We start from the raw sequence: 22,101 nt of genomic DNA, 5'->3' as shown, positions 1-22,101 counted from the left end.
GTAAACGCGCAGATGACCTTTGTTAAGAGGTTGCTTGACTGCTTTATCGGAGTTCAATCTTTTTGGTCGTAATGAATTGTCTTAGTGTATATTAAAGGTAATTCATAACACCAAACATTAATATTGTTTTCGCAATAGTTAAAAAATATTGCAAGTTATACTTCGGTGGTGCTTAACTTTTTGCGGACTGTATGTAATGTTTACATGGATAATTGATTTATTTTAAAGATGTACTTTATATATCTAGATGATGGGCCAGTGATTGACACACTTTACCTACTGCTAAAACGTAACGTATTGACTATTTGATTTTGTTTCTGGTTACATCTGTCTACATAAACGATCAATCGTACACAATTCTAGAAAAAATATTGTCGGCAATTGAAAGTTACCTGTTATATTTATTGATCATCCTTTCCTTCAATTTTGGTGTTATTAATAACTAATTTATAATAGGAATTAATGGATAACTCAACCTTCTTTTTGAAAATAATAACGAGGGACTTGGACATTCAAGTCAGAAAATAAATGCTTTAATTATCTGAAGAAAAAAAACCTTATACAGTTAAGCAAGCTAAGTTGGTCTGTGGAATCTTTTTACCTAGTTTAAATCCTGTCACGTGACGTTTACCAGGTAAATGGACATACATATAATCATGATGAAGCGCTTGGTTTGAAACATGACTGCTTCCTTATTCGGGTGGCATGGGTAGACTATGGGTACAGACTTAACAATTCTCATTCTATAAAATTGAATTATGTCAAAATCCAAACCTGGACTTAAAGGAGGCGTAAGTAATTTCTAAAATTAAATTATTTGGATTGTTTTACTTTTATGTAAATTTGCTATCATATGATCGTTAAATTAGTAACCAAATGTTCGGGTTAATTCAAAATGCATTTATGAATTTGGAAACCAAAATAAAACTATAATAATAACTCGTATATTCCATTGATTTATTTTGATATCAATTACATGCTTTACTAAAGAAAACTACATGCACTGTAAACATGGACTTAAATATGTCAATCTTCATGGATCAGTGGATACACTGGTTGTCATCGGAAAAACCTTTAAACACATAATAACTAAAACATGACTTAATGAGTTATTAAAACAAGAATTGTGTATTTTTCTTTAATAACGTAGTATTATTTGTTAGAACATTAAACACGTATTTCTTTGTTATATCATAGATGTACAACTATGGTTATATACAAAGTGTCCAATGTTAAGATTTCTATTCTACAGTCAGTTGTACTGTTATGTGATATAGCAGTTTCAGGCTGACAGGCGTTATGGAATAATAAACCATTAAAACCAATCAGTCATAAATTGACATACCGTTTTCTAGAGTTTGCAAGAGATTCTATCTGTTAAAGAATGCATTAGAAAATAAGGTTTTGACAATAATTTCAATATAGATTAAGAACTTCCTGGTTCAAAACTAGTTATAATGGAGCAATTGGATTTAAGAGTTCTGCAGTTCAAAACTTATAAGAATAGAGTGTATATTATATAAAGTATATTGCAAGTCTCCTTGGAATGGATCGTAACCCTCGACTAGCGATGATATTCCTCAAAGCACTTTCCAAGAGTAAAATAAACGTGTAAGGGCCATACAAAAAGTACAAATAATATGTAAGTTACTTTTACCAATATGGAGGGTTGACTTGTTTCTGGTCCGTTTGTTCTTGCTTTATGCAATATGTTTGAACTTCCAGAAATATGTCCATGAATGTCAATACGGACAGTTCATTTAGCATACGAGACAAACCAATAAACATCGATACTCGCATAAAATGAATCTGAAAGTTTTTTTTCACTTTCTCTCGGGTTTAATGATATCAAGTAAATATTATACATGTTCAATTATTCTTTTTTCTCTTGATGTGTTTTGTTATGTTTTAAATTCAGTTTTATAATTACTTAGGCCAGACGGGACTATTATGAGTCAGAGGAAAGTTCTGTAGAAGGCAAAGAAATAAAAACCTCGCTGGACCCTGGAATCTACGATGACAAAAAGGGATATTCCAGGACACCTTCCACGGTAAGTTTGTACCTCTGATGGTTTTATGAAATCATTGCGCCTCTTTTTGATGATTACGTTGATGCAATCATGCATTTGCAGTTTGCAATACGACTAAAAATTATTTTCTGTGTATAGAACAATACTGTCATGCTGTTTTATATTAAATGAGCACATCTAATGTGTTGGACGTTACTGCATCAATTAAAAGAACAACGGGCGATTTTAGAGTGTAATAAAGCAGAACATCAGAATAGAGCCTGATTTTATGACACCAAATATTTTATAAAAAGTTTAAGAAAAATATAGATGGACGTGTTCGCAATGGACGAAATAACAAATGAATAGCACTTATTTTTTTCATTCGTATAAAACAAGTCCCGTGCAATTTATTTTTTGTTATGTCTTTTCCTATATTCTAGTATGTACTTTTTTCATTACTTTTTGAACTGAACGATTTCACATCTTATTAGACGATTATAATATAATACATAAATGATATATTTCAACAGGGTACTGGGGTTACAGTGGAAACAACAGACAGCAGAAAGCTAATATTCGGGAAAGATGAAAACGAGGATCGTGGAAACTGGTCAGGACGATTTGATTTCCTTCTCTCACTCCTTGGATACGCTGTCGGCCTTGGAAATGTGTGGCGTTTTCCTTACTTGTGCTACAGGAACGGGGGTGGTGCCTTTCTTATTCCGTTTGTCTTGATGATGGGATTAATCGGTGTTCCCCTTTTCTTTATGGAGGCGTCTCTTGGTCAGTTTTGTAGCAGTGGACCAATGACATGCTGGAAGTTCGCACCTATGTTTAAAGGTGTTGGAATTGCCATGGTACTGGTGTCTGGTTTTACATCATTATACTACAACATGATCTTAGCTTGGTCGTATTATTATTTGTTTGTTTCATTCACGAGTGATCTCCCCTGGGCTGACTGTAATAATCCAGAGTGGAATACTGAATGTAAGTTCTTACCTAATGACACTATTTCTCCTCAGCAAATCGGGAAAAAAACACATAAGTATTCCGTCTGCGGCTCATATGCTAAGGCGACACTAAATTATAACCCTTATTTACCATATTCAAAATGTCCTTTACATATTACTAGAATATTCAGTACGTTTTGATATTTTAAATATCAATATATCTAATAATTTTAATGAAAAATATATAAGTATAAATACTTATTCTAGAAAATGAAAATCTATATACTAGTATACTTGAATCATTATTACAATACTTCCTTTCATATTTCTTAAAATTATATTTTTTTAGTTGCAATCAAGTCTTTTAGAATTAAATTTTTTTTTACATTCCGTGACCTTAACAAAAAGGTTATTTTGTAATCGAAATGTATTATCTTTGCTTATCCTTTCTGTAGTATATGATAGAAGGTATGAGAAAAATCACAAGAAGCCAATCTTCGTGAATGTTTGATAACGATTTTTCATAGAAACTTAGATTTATTATACGATGTAAAACAATTAAAATGTATAGTAAATTTAAACAAGAATTTTAAATGTGTTTCATGTGCATGTAAATTTGACCTCTTTATTATAGTTTGTGCTGATAAACTTCCTCTGATCGACTGTACCACAACAAAGTATCTGAATGGAACATGTTACAATGGGGACCAGTTCCTTGGATTATGGAATGACACCATGTTTACAGAAGTTACCGGACATAAAAGGATATCAGCAGCTGAAGAGTACTGGACGTTAGTATAATTACGTATTCAGATGGCATGTAGATTAAAAATCTATTCAATAACATTTACTTACTTACTTACTTACTTACTTACTTACTTACTTACTTACTTACTTACTTACTTACTTACTTTATTAATTTGGTGCTTGATTTTTGATATAACCATCTGTATTTGGTTAGACTTTTGATCTTCCAAAGAGATGACTAAGATGCAAATATATGGTAATCTGTATCTTGATCTTGTCCGGCATGCAGTAGCACACATCACGTGCCAGCGGAAGTTCGTTTGGTTGTGCGGGATGTATAAATACGCAGCCACGTTAAGTTATAATGGAAACGTCAGAACCGATATACCATGCTAATAGAGAGTAATATAACTCTTGCAATACTTATTTAAAATCGGTTCTTTATGAAATCTACTGCAAGTCAGCATTTCTATCCCTTAACCAAAATTACCGTCTTTATATAGTGTTGGTCAGATTCGAACCACCTTGTGAAAAAGAAAGTAACCAATATGGGGTTCAAAATTATTAGTCGAAAAGAAAAAGACTATTACACGGTCAAAATAATAGGCTACACATTCAAACTAAATAGTATAGGCAATGCAAATCCCTCCTTTTAACCTGTAATGAACCCTGATTCCTCTGAAGAGTACACATTGGTCTGTACCCAGGTATGGTCAACAGAAGTACAAACCGTTCAAATCGACAGAAACAAATAAAATACATACTTTTAATAGCAATAAGATATACACGCAAACATTTCTGAATGTATAGAAACTTTTATTTACAGCAATCGAGCAATAAATATGAGCTCTGGTATCGATGACTTCGGACAACCAAAATGGCAGCTTGTAATGTGTTTAATGTTGGCGTGGATAATATGCTTCTTGTGCCTTATGAAGGGTATTAAAACAACAGGAAAGGTATGAATTTTCTAAGGTATTAAACAACTGAAAAGTTAGGAAAAAGGCTGGAAACGTATAAATTTGTAATAGGTACACGTCGTATTAAACTGAAAAGCTAGGTTAAACGGCTGAAAACGTATAAATTTAGATTTTTGATAAGCACATTTATTAAACAATAATTATATAAATTTGATAATATGTTGAAATATCGAAAAGGCAAGCCTAAACGTTCAGAGTTTTTTTTTGTATTTTTTAAAAATGCAAGCGAACTTTATAATACTTCTTATTCTTTGTAATCATATAATTAAATACCTATCCTGCTACTTTCGATAAACTATAATGAAACGACAACCAATGGACTTCTACGAATATAGATCCCTTATTCAGTGTAAATGGTAAATGAGGGCATCAAAGGGATGTTTCGTAGTCATTTGTTATTTCTTTTTTAACATTTTATTTCAGGTTGTATATTTCACAGCTATATTCCCGTTCGTTGTGTTGATTATTTTATTTTTTCGTGGTGTAACACTCGACAATGCAGGTCAGGGTATATATTATTTCATTGTTCCAGACTTCGATAGGCTTCTAGACGCTCAGGTATAATTATTTTAAGAGTTATGAATTTTTCATTTGTCATATTTTATGATTAATGCAGACATTTAAACAAGAGAAAATGGCACAGCTAAAAGCGATACCAGATTTACAAGACATTCATCGTATAGTAAAATTTCTTTATTTATATATGTAAGTACGTAAATACAGATGAAGAACATTTATGCGTATGGTACACATTTCAGTGTGCTCAAATAGCATGCTTCTGGAAATTCCGAATTACCTTCATCTGATACAGTGGAGACGAAAGTTTAGGGAAATCGTCATGTTAAATTAAAAGCACCAAAATCAAACTAAGCTGAACAAACAAAATTGTCGGAGTGAAACTTTGATTGAAAAAAGTTTCGTCCTAACAATCGTTGATAACAAGGAATATTAAACTGAAAATATACAATCAAAACATTTAATTTAAACAAAGCAAGTGTCACAACTTGTCTGTTGTATACATGTAATATTATTAAATTTGAAACTGACATTATTTTCAATTGAAATCGTCGCATTTATACTACATATACAATTATAATATATAAGGAGATTGATAGCATGTACATGATGTATGTACCAATTAAAAAAAATGAAAATATAATAAAGTGGTAAAGAAAAATTTCTCTTGAAGTTAGCCATGCATTTTTGTCATATTTCTTCTAGATGCATCTCAATATATGGAGGCATTTAACAAATAAAAAAAATTAGTTATCCCTTTTATTTTGGCCTGACGTAGGAAGGTGATTTGATTGATTGGTGTTTGACGCCATTTTCAGCACTATTGGTTCTTTTGTGGCGGTCAGTCTTATAAGTGAAGGAAGTCGGAGTGCTCAGAGAGAACCACCGACCTGGCGTAGGAAATTTTTCAATCCTGGTCAATTAAGATTGAAGTATCTATATAGATTAGACCGTTGGTTTTCTCGTTAGAATGGTTTTACAGTAGAATATTTTGGGGTCCTTCATAGCTTCGTGTTCGGTGTGAGCCAAAGCTCCGTGTTGAAGGATGTACCTTGGCCTATAATGGTTTACTTTTATAATTTGTGACTTGGATGGAGAGTTGGCTCATTAACACTCATGCCACATCTTCCTATATCTATATACATACGCAATGTTGTATGCATATCATTGCTATAACGGTATTGACATCCATTGCACATAATTTCCAGGTATGGAAAGATGCAGCTGTACAGATATTCTTTTCTATGTCTATTGCTGGAGGTGGATTAGTAACATTGGCTAGTTATAACAGATTCCATAATAACATACTCAAGTAAGAGTAACTTTATAATCATTGGAATGTAGATTGTTTATGTTTCCAATTTGTTTGGCCGGGTTGGGTTTGAGGTTGAGGTCATTCCGATGTATTGCTATCGCCTAAATTTTGCACACGTAATTTTCGTTTTAGGTTAGTAACCGATCTATAAACATGATATATACCCGGATATTAACTAGTGCAAACTAACATTCCTTATCGTTTGTTATAAATACATCTCTTTAATGACTACTGATAAAAATATTTTTGTTTATAACATAAATTAATAATATGAAAATGTTTTTTCGTTAGATATATAATTTTATATATATATATAAATATCAGGGTTAAACTTTTTTCTTTATGTAAATAAATTTATGTTTTTTTTATATTTTAGATTAGGAAATCCCCTAAAATGCATTTAATATTATTTATTTCAGGGATTCTATAATAGTATGTGTAGGAGATACATTGACCTGTATTTTTGCTGGATTTGTGATTTTCTCTTTTCTGGGTTACATGGCTGGTCGAATGAACTTGCACGTGAAAGATGTTGCTAGAGATGGTAAATACAATTCCATCATTTCTGTATTTTGTTGTAAATTTTCCATTATAGCTTTTATTAAGTTGCTGAGAAAAAGCATCCTGTCGTCATTTCTTCTCTCTGCTTACATTGTAATATTTGTTGATTATTTCATTTCTTATGGCTGTAGTGTATATATATAATGTACAAGTATATTTTTTAAAAATAAAAGCCGGTGTATGAGCAACAATACACAAGGCAATGATATGTTATGCTTTATTTTTGGATTAATCGACTTATTGAAAGATGTGATAAATATGCTGTTTTAACAATAGTTACGCAATGCGTCTAATTTGTCGGTTATCAATGTGCTTCATAACAGTATATAGAAAACACGGATGAAGTTCGAAGACTTATTCTTTTAACATTATGTAAGATACTTTTCACTGTTCATGCTGTGGTAAGAGATCTGCACAGCTGATATAAGAATGTTGGAATCCATATCTCATAATCAGCAGATTTCGAACTTTTGGCTTGCTTTCAGTGAAATAAATATATAGAAGATACCAATATATATCAGAGTTTTACTCATAACGAGCAACTAGACGGGTGATATTTGGGTTAGACGTGCCCTGTAACAAATATATCTTTACCTTTTAATGAATAAAAGAACAAGACATGGGTGCCTAAAAATCACTGCTTTCAACTAAAACTTAGGCAAAACATTATGCCATCAAACAAATTACAGTGTCAGAGCACAGCACAGTCTGTTATTTTTCTCTTTAAAAAAATATACTCGTCTAAAAGCTTAAACAGCCAGATTACTTACATGTATAACGTTATATTAAACTTTTAACATTTACAGCAGCAATTTCTGTAGTTACAAATAGATATACATATATATTTCAGGTGCAGGCCTTGCATTTGTGGTTTACCCTGAGGCAGTCACTAGTATGCCAGGAGCGCCATTTTGGTCCATTTTATTTTTCTTAATGCTGATTACCTTAGGGCTGGACAGTCAGGTAATTTAAAAGAAATATATAATTTAGCTGTTTTCACAATTTAGTTCGATTGTTTTGGAAGTGTTATTTAGAGGTGATACATGCGATTGAAAGAGTTAAGATTAATTATATCAGCGGGATGGTAATCCATTACATAGCGGTGCATGGTTTTTATTCTCGAGGAGTCACTGTATAAAATCTGCCTCATACGAATCAAGGAAATTAAGTTTTCATGCGTACAATAGGTAAGTTCGGCTCGAGCAGTTTTAAAAGACGGTTTCTTATAAATCGGTTCAAATTTGAACCACATTCGATTTTTGAAAAAAAAACCTATAGCACAACAAAACCTGTAAAGTAATTCAAAGATTTTTTTCGTTGCATCATATCTATGTAACGAACGGGAAAAAAAGATACACAGAATTATTTGCTGGTCATGCGATTTCTTGACGACAAAAAATGAAACATTTTTTCAAGGTTACAATAGAAATTGATTCTTCCGTTATATGCTTTCACCTTCTCACTTGCTGTGTAACAAATTAGTTTTACTTGTGAATTTTTTAATGGATTGTGTCAAATTTTAGATTTTGTCTGTTGATGATGCAGCAAAACGAAGCAAGAGTTGAACCTTATGTTTTTTTCTAACCATTATTAACATAAAAGAATCAAGTTCTAATACAAATTGCCATTGAGAAAAAAATTTCTATAATAATTATCCATATGTTGCATTCATATTTTTTATGAAGAATTGCCATCTAGTCCTGACTTTTGCCCTGCAAAACTAAGATAATTGTAATGTAGTTATAAATCTGAGCGAATTGTGTCATGACTTGTTTATCTGTAGGATGATACACGAAGGATAGTTTTCCCCTTCCCTTTCTAAATGTGACCTACCGAATTAGACTATTTACCGGATTTGTTATCCCATAAGCAGCACGACGGTTGCCATATGTGGAGCAGGACCTGCTTACCCTTTTGAAGCACCTGAGATCACCCCTAGTTTTTGGTGGGGTTCGTGTTGTTTATTCTTAGTTTTCTATGTTGTGTCATGTGTACCATTGTTTGTCTGTGTGTCTTTTTCATTTTTAGCCATGCCGTTGTCAGTTTATTTTCGATTTATGAGTTTGACTGTCCCTCTGGTATCTTTCGTTCCTCTTTTCTCCAATGACCATAAGCTTTTGGTAAAGTATTATAGATTAGAGACAGTCCAGAGTAATTAATCGATAAACAACATGTCTTAATAAAATAAAATAATTGTATAGTCATTTATGTTGATAATCTTATTTGTCTATTTCAGTTTGCAATGTTAGAAACTGTCCTGACAGGTGTGACTGACCAATGGCCACATCTAAGACAACATAAAACAATAGTTATACTCATCATTTGTTCTCTCTTCTTTCTTGCCGGGCTTCCACTCACATGTCCGGTAAGAATTCTCTTATTTTATTTTAATAATTTTTCTTTATGAGTTTGTTTAGAATAGGATAGTCTACTATAAAGAATTATATTCTTATTTCATGGAACATCAAAATGTAATATAATAGAACCATTTTTGGTATATATAACGCGTATACTTTGTTCCTTTCTGTATTCGAGGAATAACATATTAATAAAAGATGTGTGACAAATTATTCAGTAAAACTGTCCAATAAGGGTAATATACAAGAAAACTGAAAAATTAATGACTATATATCAATACAAAAGTGATTTGTGTGTATTATATATAGGACCTGTGTTCTGTACATTGCATTCATAGTTCATAAGGATAATATATTCTTTACTACAGTAATTTTCTATTTATGTTTCTGTTTGGAAGCAATTAGACTTGATTCCTGGTATATCTATGATGAGTTTTTTTATCTGTACAATTTCGAGTACTAAATTATTTTGTTTTTCTTTTGCAGGGTGGTATATATCTCTTGCAAATTCTAGATAATTATGTAGGAGGTTGGACTTTATTATTAATAGGTTTTGCAGAATGTATGTGCCTTACATATGCATATGGTAAGTTCATAATTTGTGTATATGTATAACCACTATTAATACAAGAGTTTTCTACTAACTGTGGATCTCACAGTGCCAATGACTTGTACTCCAATATTGAAATGACACTTCCTATGTTTTTAGTAGTAACTCTTTTGTAAGTTGCATTCTTTTAATTTTACGCATATGTTTCTGACAGTCTGTAAAACAAACCAATGCTAACACCAATAACCATGTAATTTTATGCAATTACTTATCTGTGTCCTGGTAATCATGATGATTTAATTTGATAATCACATTTGCACAGAGGGGTTAAAGAAACAGACCACTCTATTAACTCTGTGTTAAGATTATATGATTTATTATTTGATGTTTGCTTAACAAAGATATCATGTATTATATATTCAAGATGAAAGAATGGCTGGAAATTCAAACTTCAATTGAAAAGGAGTATTTTGGATAGGTAATCCCCCCCCCCCCCGCAACACGCCATCTACACACCCCTTACATATAAGCTGCCTATGAATCCCTTACATATTGGTTACAAGTGTTCTTTACTATACAGACACAAAACTTCGTTGATTATCGTTGCTTATATAACAGAATCATACTTGAAAGTATTTGCAAGAGAGATATACATTCTATGGTTTATTAAAGCACACTAAAACGACAATCGTGTTTTCTTGCCTGTACTAAAGTACCATCGTAGAACAACAACAGAGGTATCGACTTACTGTTTTATTTTTTACATTATAAGATACCAAGTTTACTGCAGCTTGTGCTTATTTCGAAAATTAAAACTCTATAATAGTGTTCCATGTAATACGAGACTAACAGGTCAACCTTTCGTACATTCTGAAGATAGAACATTACTTGAAAGTCAATTCATTATTTAAATTTTATTATAGGTGTCACTAGATTCATGAAAGATATTGAAGTAATGCTGGGTTTCAAGATATCGCTTGTGTGGAAAGTGTTATGGATGGTAATAAGTCCCTTAGTTTTAATGGTAGGTTCACTTATAGTATAAAGATAAGTTAAATAATTTAAGAGGGAATCAAGTAAACTTGGTTCTACTTTAAAAAAAAAAAAGAAAAAAAAAGGAACAACCTCTTCTATTATGAATACAAAAATGCATGTCTAACATATATCTGCAATGATCTGTAATGCATGATGTCGTTTGTTGTTGGGAGATGCCAAATAAAATTTAATTGATTACTTTTAAATGGGCTGTTCAACTGGGTGATGAAAGTTATCAATTAATTTGTTTTCACAGTTTTACCAAAAGACATCCGCTTACCAAATTACAAAAACGTAAACGTTTTCAGTAGTTTGAGTATTTATAAGAGATTTAAAAAGTAACAGAACACTTTTTCATAGGCGTTGTGTTCCACATATTATGTGAAAAGCCAACGATTTATTTCAAAACTCTTGAGAACCTGTTTAGATAGTACAAATATGGAACACCATTTAGGAAAAAAAATCTTTTCTTTTTCAGTTTATTTTTGTTTTTACATTTGTTGATTATGAATCGTCAACGTATGGTGACTACAAATTTCCTGGATGGGCTGATGGTATAGGATGGTTTCTTGCTGTTATGATGGTTATCCCAATACCTATTGTTATATTGTACAAAGTTGGTTATGCTGATTCCTACTTGTCGGTTAAGGAGGTACGTAAACACCACATATTACTGTCAATTATATCTTATAAACTATGCAAGATGTTCGGTGTGAGCCAAGGATCCGTTTCGAACACCGTACTTTGACCTATAATTGTTTACTTTTACAAATTGTGACTTGTATGCAGAGTTGTCTCAATGGCATTCATATCATATTTTCTTATATCTATAAATAAATGTATAATCAGGAATTTTAAACAACAAATATATATTCGTGACCTTAATGGTGAAACGTCTTTACTATAGCGTGAATATAAAGAGATGCGAGTTTACGTTAATGAAAAAGCAGACTTGTGAAAAAATACAACATAAGATACCAAGAGATTTTCTGGCTCTTTTGTATTGATTTTGAACACGATAGTTGAAAGAAAACACTTGATACAAAGTCGCACACGTTATTGTATGATTAACGAAAACCAACCCAAGAATATACAAAGTTGCGTTATATTTAAATGGAAAGGGGTGGGGTGAATGGTTATCTATCATATTTTTTTATAATTTTGTTTTAGAAATTAAGTTTGTTGACTTCACCTTCTGATGAGTGGGGTCCTGCATTAGTTAAGCATCGCAAGTTGGTGACCTATGTTGATGATTGGGTATTAGACCCCTGGGCAGAAAGAGGAGCTTATCTGAACAAAGGCTATAGTACACCATCAACTTATGCATCGTCTAGGGTAAGTTTGATTTAGTTTTCAGAATTAACACATTAAGAAACTAACTATTAGGTCATACAGCTTTTCAAATATTACATTATTTAAACATCATTGGCTTTAAAATTATAGACAGCACTTCGGACACACCAAATTTATCAGATGCTTAATTTCATAAAACAGTGAACATGCAATGAATTATAACCAAAACACTTTCTCGTGATTTTGTGTGTGTTGATAATTTGATAAGAAGATCAAGATAAAACATATTGATATTTCATATATACATACGGTTGTTGACTGCAATAGTTCTATCTACCCTGATCAGTGTGTGTGTTCTTTGTAACATAACAAAATCTGTAATTAGAAAATAAAACTTGTAATAAATAACCATTAGAAGACGTCCAGTTTTAATCTTCTAGCATATTATGTACAGAATCAAGATATAAGTTGCATATGCTTCATAATTGGAAAAATCAAAGAAACATTATACTGTAGTCACACCGTTTGAAGTTACTGGAAACCCAGCCCATTGCCTTAACTCAGGATATGAAAGACATGATGTAATAAAATAATTAATTCCACTCTAATGAGTTTCGGTGAAGAAGAATGCATGGAAAGGCATTTTGTGTATCGCCTTGTGATACAGAAGAAAGATACTCAGATGATATTTACAAAACACACTTCGAGCTATGGGCGTACTATTTGAATTTTATTCTGGAAAAGAGCCGTATTTTCGATGATTTATGACATTTAAATCCTTATGCATGTCATTTTGTTTTTAATGGACAACTTTATTCTGATATATTTTCATGTGATCACGTTACTTTATCTAACCCTAACAGGCATCCAGTATTTATTCTATACCTGGTTTCAAAGCTAAGTCAACAGGAGAGTTATCAGAAGCTGGTATTTCTAGAATTACGTCATTAACTTTTGAATCAACAGTATGATAGTGTTAGCATTGTAATCATCATGTTACCCGTGGTACATTGTCAAGTATAAAATTGCTGCTGGGAACGTGACATAGAAAGACATAGTGTTATCAATCAAATAACAGATTCTATAAGTTAGAAATTATTGCACCTTATGCTATCCAACTTAATTGATCATAAATATATGTAGTTTTAGACATTTAACATAGCAATGTTCATGTTTTTGTATTAATAGTTTTTGCTTTTATACATAATTTTTGAACTATTTGTGTCAAAATCCCGGTGTATTGTCAAAGGTTGAACAATGTATTGAAATGATTCATGTGGTGTAATTGCTCTTTCTACTTTTTCATTTTTAGATAAACAAAGGCAACAGTAGTATACCGCTGTTCAAAACTCATAAATCCATGGACAAAAAACAAAATCGGGATAACAAACTAAAACCGAGGGAAACGCATTAAATATAAGAGGAGAACAACGACATAACACTAAAATGTAACACATATAGACAAAATCCCACGAGAATAACAAATATAACATATATATATAACATCAAAACCAAATACATGAATTTGGGATAGACAAGTACCGTGACACGTCTTATCGCAATGTGAATTTACACTCAAAAATAAGAGAAAACAAACGACACAACGTTATAATGTAATACACACAGAAACGAACTATAATATAACAATGACCATATTCCTGACTTGGTACAGGGCATTTTTAAAGGAAAAAATGGTGGGTTGAACCTGGTTTTGTGGCATGCCAAACCTCGCACTTTTATGGCCATGTGAAATATAACATCAAAATGACAACACAGGACTACAATATAAATAAATTGGAGAACACAATTGACAAAGAATCACACGAACAACAGCCAACAAAAGGCAACAAGTTCACACAATTGACAAAGAATCACACGAACAACAGCCAACAAAAGGCAACAAGTTCACACAATTGACAAAGAATCACACGAACAACAGCCAACAAAAGGCAACAAGTTCACACAATTGACAAAGAATCACACGAACAACAGCCAACAAAAGGCAACAAGTTCACACAATTGACAAAGAATCACACGAACAACAGCCAACAAAAGGCAACAAGTTCACACAATTGACAAAGAATCACACGAACAACAGCCAACAAAAGGCAACAAGTTCACACAATTGACAAAGAATCACACGAACAACAGCCAACAAAAGGCAACAAGTTCACACAATTGACAAAGAATCACACGAACAACAGCCAACAAAAGGCAACAAGTTCACACAATTGACAAAGAATCACACGAACAACAGCCAACAAAAGGCAACAAGTTCACATCTTTTTTACATCGTTTACGATACTTGCAATTTAGTTTCCATAATTCATGTTTATATATAGTGGTTTCAATTTCATCGAAATCAAGTTCATTAGAATCATCTTTTTTACCCTCTGTTCGAAGATATTTCACTGTCAGGTTTTTCACATGTTTTTTTTATTTAGATCGTTCATTTTTATTGCTGGATTTTAAATTTCTGCTGATTCGAATCGTCCAATTTTACTTGAAAAACATTTATTATATCATTACATGTATTGATGTCATTTTGTACAAAATAACAATCGGAACCTTTTATGTATACATTTGTACATGTATTTATTAGCACTATTGTCATATGCAGATGTGAAATGACTTTGTTTTTTTATTATAAAAGATAAACAATTTCTTTTTGTATTTTTAGTCGGCCATGTACAAAATTACTAGTCATTTTCCTATCTATTAGTCACTGCTTTTAAGAGCTCATAACTTTCATAGAGAACTGAAGTATTCAATGATAAATCTTATTAAATTGGCATTGTGATGCCTTGCTATATTTTACGATCGATGATTTTCGGGAAATTTTTAAAGTTCTGACCCTAAGTTATTGTCATCAAATATCCGTAGAGAGTGCATTTTTTGGAATTCAATAAGATGCTCTTTTATTGACAAACCACAATGAAGACTATAACCATAGTAATCATACTTTTCTTTAAAAAAATCATGTAAATCCCTTCAGATGAAAAAAAAAATCATGTAAATCCCTTCAGATGAAAAAAAAATCATGTAAATCCCTTCAGATGACTAAAGGTGGAGGAAATAGTCACTTGGCTATCTGCATTTCAGAATACCATTCATTTTGGATAAATATATTTGTTTTTTATTTCATTTTTTTTTAATTTTGACTTCTGTAAAATAAAACACCTTGCGGATACTTTTTGACACTTGACCCTTTCTAGACGACTAACTCGACTATTAAACTTAGCTGGTTCAATGAATCATTACAACTATTTGAACTAGTTTCATGAATTAAAATTAACATAAAAAAAGAACTATGCAGATAGACATAGTATGTGTCAGCCACCACTTCATCTACTAGTAGTTTTTATGAAAGTATTTTGGAATGAAAAACTCCAAAAAAAATAGTATGCCTTCAAACCAAAAAGGTATCCTAGCTGTAAATGAAAAAATAATTTGGTGTTTGTTTATTTTCGTTTATACTGATTAATTGATACCTTTTCATATTGCACGTTTATCTAGCTTGGCAGCCAACATTGGTTGAAAGTTTGTTTAAAATAGCACCAGTACTTGGATAGCACTCAAAACATCAATGCCATTCAGTAGGATCGACGTGTGAAAGTTCCAACGGTGTCTATTTTCAAACTTGTTTGCGACGAAGCAGTTTACGCTTTGATGACAGTCATATTTCTACGGCGCTTGTTTTGAAATATAGAAAATGTTTATGTATAAGTTTAAAGATGCATGCTTTTGAAGGCAGTAAAAAATATTCAAACTTTGAGTTTGCGATTCAACGTTTTTTAATACATTTTCACAATGTACTGAGGCATCTTTAGGAATAATTTAATCATGATCAGATAAGATGTATTATGTAGCCGCTTTTATGATCGATATATTGTTTTGAACCTTGTTTTATTTGAAACCGAATTGACCCGTTTTCAGCATTACGTTAACCATGAGCAGAAGGTAGTAAACTTACACCCTCTTTTTAATGATTTACATGTTAAAACGATGAAGCTAAATGTTATGTTTTATGAGTTCACATTTAAGTAGTAATAAAATGGTTTCATGTCTGATTTATGAAACATATTTAATAGATAAGTTAATTTCAAACAACAAATTCATAAATGCATTTCAGTCGGAAGCAATTAAATCGATATTGTGCATGCATAAAAATGCTTTAAGATAGATAAATATTCATGTTTTATTTATTTATAATCACACAAACAGACGAAAATCCACCAGTTCCCCGTGATACATGCATGCCCAACTTAAAAGCAAGACCTACAGGCAAAGTCCTACTTAGTTATTTCAACACATTCTATTTTACAATTTGAGAGGAACTTAAAAAGGTGTATAGTTTAACAGAAATTAAATGAAAGGTATAAAAAGTGAATATTATGATATTATATTTGTTAGTGTGAAGGAAAAGAGGCATAGAGATAGTGTCGAGAGGATATATATGTTGTTATTTTACCTATATCAAGTATATGAATGTTGACTAAAAATTATGATAGCAGGTTACTTCGAAATGGTTCAATTCAGCATACAACTCTCTGAGTCCCTAATATTAAGGACAAGACCATCCGCAATTCATCTAAAATATGAAATTCAGCATTTAACTCTCTCACTCACTAATTTTAAGAACAAGACCATCCGAAATTCATCTAAAAACAAAATTTCAGAATTTGCTATTTGTTTTGTCTTTTCGTATATTTTTGGGGTATTAATTTTAACTGCTTACGATTACCATTACTAGTCGGTCTAAAGGGAAACATACTAGGTAGAATTGAAATGTCGACTTTTTTTTTTGTTAAAAGTAACAGAAAATTGTTTAGTGGCAAAAAGTAAATACCAGAAGAACCGAATTCCAATGGATATCAAAACAGACTGTCCTGTAAAAAATGGCAAAATCAAAACATCAAACACATCTAACGAATATCAATGAATCAATTTTCAATTTCTACAAATTAAAAGTAAATCAAGAGGGATGAAAAACGGAAACTAACAGAGTGGAATAAAAAGTATATTGTAATAAAAACACACATTTTGCTTTTAAATTAGAACTAAAGTCACCCAACACATCTTAATTTATAACAATATAATCTCTTTACATTAACTTTCACGAACACACATCTATCAAAGGCTTACCATCGGATGGGAGTTTGTATAACTATATGTTTACCCAGTACACCTTCACTGGGGTAAAGCTGATGACCGTAACTGCATTCACGGTCATCCCAAGATGTCGGATGAAAAATTAGGTCAGTATTGTTATTGTCTGTTAAGGTGTTTCTACATCATTTTCTTTACAAAGCATACTTTGATACGATGTAAATATATAAAAGATTCACACGGAAGTCACAAATCTCTACCGAGGAACGTGTATAAAACGGGAATTTGGATTTGAAAAACTCGCGAGGATGACCGTAAATCGAAATCGAGATGACCGTAACAGGATTAGCGATTCATAACATGGCTGACCGTAATTGGTTAAAAGATGACCGTAAATTGTTAAGGATGACCGTAATTTATAAAGAATGACTAAATTTAAAAGGATGACCGTCAATTGAAAGAACTATCCATATTTGTATACATTGTTTTTTGTTGAGTTTGTCGCAATAGGGGCTCGGTTAGTTCTTTTTAACTATTTGGCTTGTAGTTGGATGCTACATATGACGAACCATGTATTTGAAGCACGTCTTATTTTTGTCTACCTTTAGGATAATGTTGTCTTCAAAAATTACACCTTTGTTAAGCCAATTTAGTCTTACTCAAATGATAGATGAACCTATTCATTTTACTGAATCGTCGTCATCATTGTTAGACCTTTTTATAACAAATGATGCTCACATAATAAATTACTGTGGAGTCGGGGCACCTTTATTAGACCAAATACGTTTTCACTGTCCTATAATCAGTCTTGAAGTTTCCAAAATGTCGTCAAAAAACTTTTAAGCGGAAAATTTGGCTATATGATCGAGGAGACTATGACAGATATCGTAACATTTTATCTGAAAAAAATTGGGATTCCGTAATTAACTTAAATAACGTTGAACAATTTACAACCGAAATAACAAAAACTATCATAGAAGCTGCTGAAAAATGTATTCCAAATAAAATAATAACTGTTCGTAAAAATGAACCTCCATGGCTAACAAATGATGTTAAAAAAAAAGATAAGGAAAAAAAAATAGAATCCACAGAAAGGCTAAAAAATATAATAACCCATCGGAGTGGTCAAAATTTAAGAAAATACGAAATGAAGTTACTAGTTTAATAAGAAAATCGAAGGATGTTTATAACAACAATTTAATTAAAAAAATCATGAACAGTAACCCGTCCACTACTAACTGGTGGAAAACGGTTAAACAAATATCCGGATTAAAAACAAACGACGCAATTGTACCCCCATTAATGGTTAATAACAACTTAATATTTGATGAAATCGAAAAGGCAAATGAATTTAATCGATTTTTTTCTTCCCAGTCAAATATTGATGATCCAAGTGCTGTGTTACCTGAAGAACTTCATAATATTAGTGATGACACTAGTTATATAGAACTTACTGTTACTGAAGTTGAAGATATATTGAAAATTGTTAATCCCACAAAAGCTTCTGGCCCAGACCTCATAAGTCCCAAATTGTTAAAAGATCTTAAAAGAAGCATCTTCTGTTTTAAAGTATCTACTATGTAAACTATTTAACTTATCGTTAACATGGTTAAGTACGTCTACTTTTCCAGATGAATGGAAAAGAGCAAATGTTACCCCAGTTTATAAAAATAGTAAACCGAATGACGTTAAAAACTATAGACCTATTTCCTTGTTGAGTGTAATATCAAAGTGTATGGAACGATGTGTATATAAACATGTTTACAATCACTTTATGCGCAATAATATTTTAACGAAAAATCAGTCGGGCTTTACACGGGGGGATTCAGCAGTTAATCAATTAATTAACATTTCGAATGATTTTGGGAAGGCTATAGATAGCGGTAAAGAAATAAGGGTAGTATTCTGTGATATAAGTAAAGCGTTTGATCGAGTCTGGCATAAGGGACTGCTTTTTAAACTTCAACAAGCGGGCATACCGGGTTCTTTACTAAGGTGGTTTGAAAATTATCTTACAAATAGAGTCCAGCGGGTGGTTATTAACGGTTCAAGTTCCGAATGGTTACCTGTAAATGCAGGCGTCCCACAAGGGTCCATTCTAGGCCCTCTATTTTTTTTATATTTATAAATGATATTGTAGAAGACATTCAAGCTCAAATTAAGCTATTCGCAGATGACACTTCATTATATATTATGGTTGACAATCCAACAGAAACAGCTAAAATTTTAATGACGATCTAGATAAGATTTGTCATAATATTGGTAAAAAAAATGGTTTGTTAATTTTAATGCCCAAAAAACTGAAAGTATGATAATTTCAAAAAAAATAAATAGACTCTTTCACCCTCCATTAAATATGAACACCCAAGAGCTACAAACAGTAAGTAAACACAAACATCTGGGTGTCTTTTTTTCTAACAACGGATCCTGGAACGACCATATTGAATATATAGTTTCTAAATCTTACAAAAGAATAAATATAATGAGAAAAATGAAAAATGTTCTTGATAGATTTTGACTTGAAAAAATTTACATATCATTTGTTCGCCCAATTCTTGAATATGCCGATGTCGTTTGGGACTCTCAAAATCAGATTTGATTGCTCAACTTGAAAGTATTCAGCTTGACGCAGCGCGTATCGTCACGGGGGTACTAAACTTACCAGTATAAACAATTTATATGTTGAAACTCGATGGGAAAAATTATCTGAAAGACGACGCAATCACAGACTAATTTTGAATAATAAAACTCCAGAGTATTTAAGAGACTTATTGCCTGATTCAGTAGGCAGTAGGCATGATCATAATACAAGACAGAGAAATAATATTTCACAAGTCAACACACGGACCCGTTTATATTCTGAATATTTCATCCCTGCAACAACAAAACTATGGAACACTCTTAACTTAAACATAAGAAAATGTGAATCTTTATCATTATTCAAAAAACAAATTAGTACACAAAATAGTAAGATCCCAGCGTATTATTATATAGGACATCGTTTTGGTCAAATTCTTCATGCTCGCTTAAGAGTGGATTCAAGCTCATTGAATTCTCACCTTTTCCTTCGTAACTTAGTAGACTCTCCAAATTGTCGTTGTGGTGATGTAGAAACAAATTCTCACTTTCTGTTATCTTGTCCTATATATACTAATTTAAGACAAGAACTATTGGATTCTGTTTCAGTTCTTCCTGTCCAAGTTAACACACAAACTTTGCTCTTTGGATCAACGGTACTCTCAGATGAGCAAAATAGTCTTTTATTTAGTTTGGTGCAGAAATATATTATTAAAAGTAAACGTTTTAACCCTTGATGTCAATGCTTCATCACTAATATTTTTGTAAAGGAGACAGATTTGTAAAAGCAAATTGCTTGTTTCTGAATCCTGAATATTATTTCCTTTGTATAATATCGTATCATGATGAATTATCTGAATAAATATTGTTTAAACTAATGTTGTCTTATAAATACGACTTACACCACCACGATTAATTATTTGATACAAAAAAGATAATACAAATACGGATATTTCTTAGAAATGACGGTTATACTATGAAAGGTACGGTCATCCTTTATAGTATGAAATTCAAAACAGTGTAGCTGTGGCCATTGATTGACACATTAAAATCATTCATTGACTGGGACAATTTAGGTGAACGTGTGTATGTAACGACCAATGCTCACTATGTACTTTTTAAATACACTTAAACTATGGGGTCACCAAAGGTTCTCAACACCTAAATAAAGTAATTCGAAAAATTAATCAGAAATAACACGATATTTTGATTTATATCAATTATATAAATCAAAACACAAAGGTTATTCCTGATTAATTTTTCGAATTATTTTATAATTAAAGGCGTTAAGAAACCTTTGTTGACCCCACAGTTTAAATGTCTATCGTAGGTACGTCATGAACAGTGGTTGTTACAGACAAACGTTCACGTAAATTGTCCCAGTCAATGGATGATTTTGATGGGTCAATCAATGGCCACAGCTACACTGTTTTGAATTTCATACTAAATTACGGTCATCCTTTCGAAATTACGGTCATCATTTTACCAATCACGGTCATCCTTATTATATGTTACGGTCATCTTGAAAATATTTTAAAGATGATTTACGGTCATCTTAGCGAATTTTTCAAACCCAATTTCCCGTTCTATACATGTTCCTCGGTAGAGATTTGTGACTTCCGTGTGAATCTTTTATAAATTTACATCGTACCAATGTATGCTTTGTAAAGAAAATGATGTAGAAACAACTTAACAGACAATAAAAATACTGACCTAATTTTTCGTCCGACATCTTGGGATGACCGTGAATGCAGTTACGGTCATCAGCTTTACCCCAGTGACCTTGTAGTAGTTACTTTAATCAATATTTTATCGAACAAAATACCCCGCGTGTGTTTGCGTTTGGTTTTTTTTTAGTTGCACTTCGGTGTACCTGCATGTCGTTCCATTGTTTTTCTCTTATAGTTGATGTGTTTCAATCGGTTATGGTTTGTATACCGGATTTGTTTTCTCTCAATCGATTTATGACTTTTGAACACCGGTATACTACTGTTGCCTTTATTCAGTCTTTGGTGCATTTGTGTATGAAGTATTGCTATTGTATTTACACAGTCTCTTCTCGACCTTAAACAAAGTATTATCTGCGTTTAAAGTTGTCA

General features: G+C 31.9%; 1 protein-coding gene across 1 annotated transcript; it reads left to right on the top strand.

Moving 5' to 3' along the window:
- The first annotated feature begins 618 nt into the window (after window positions 1–618).
- On the top strand, window positions 619–13,422 carry LOC139498938 (sodium-dependent proline transporter-like). Its single transcript, XM_071287530.1, has 15 exons — window positions 619–791; window positions 1,935–2,051; window positions 2,543–2,999; window positions 3,597–3,753; window positions 4,536–4,668; window positions 5,113–5,247; window positions 6,414–6,517; window positions 6,940–7,064; window positions 7,932–8,044; window positions 9,318–9,446; window positions 9,925–10,024; window positions 10,912–11,012; window positions 11,502–11,675; window positions 12,194–12,358; window positions 13,180–13,422. The coding sequence occupies exons 1-15, from the start codon at window positions 759–761 to the stop codon at window positions 13,285–13,287; spliced, it is 2,151 nt and encodes a 716-aa protein (XP_071143631.1). The 5' UTR covers window positions 619–758; the 3' UTR covers window positions 13,288–13,422.
- The last annotated feature ends 8,679 nt before the right edge of the window (window positions 13,423–22,101 follow it).

This window comes from Mytilus edulis, chromosome 1 (genome assembly GCF_963676685.1).
Source record: "Mytilus edulis chromosome 1, xbMytEdul2.2, whole genome shotgun sequence".
NCBI lineage: Eukaryota > Metazoa > Mollusca > Bivalvia > Mytilida > Mytilidae > Mytilus > Mytilus edulis.
The sequence above is the reverse complement of the archived record's forward strand: the minus strand, read 5'-3'. Positions and strand labels throughout refer to the sequence as shown.

Excerpts from the sequence above, each read along its gene's own strand:
- LOC139498938 (XM_071287530.1), top strand. The coding sequence starts at position 759 with ATGTCAAAATCCAAACCTGGACTTAAAGGAGGC. Across the intron at positions 3,000-3,596 it reads TCCAGAGTGGAATACTGAAT|TTTGTGCTGATAAACTTCCT; the intron begins GTAAGTTCTTAC and ends TCTTTATTATAG. Across the intron at positions 3,754-4,535 it reads GCAGCTGAAGAGTACTGGAC|CAATCGAGCAATAAATATGA; the intron begins GTTAGTATAATT and ends TTTTATTTACAG.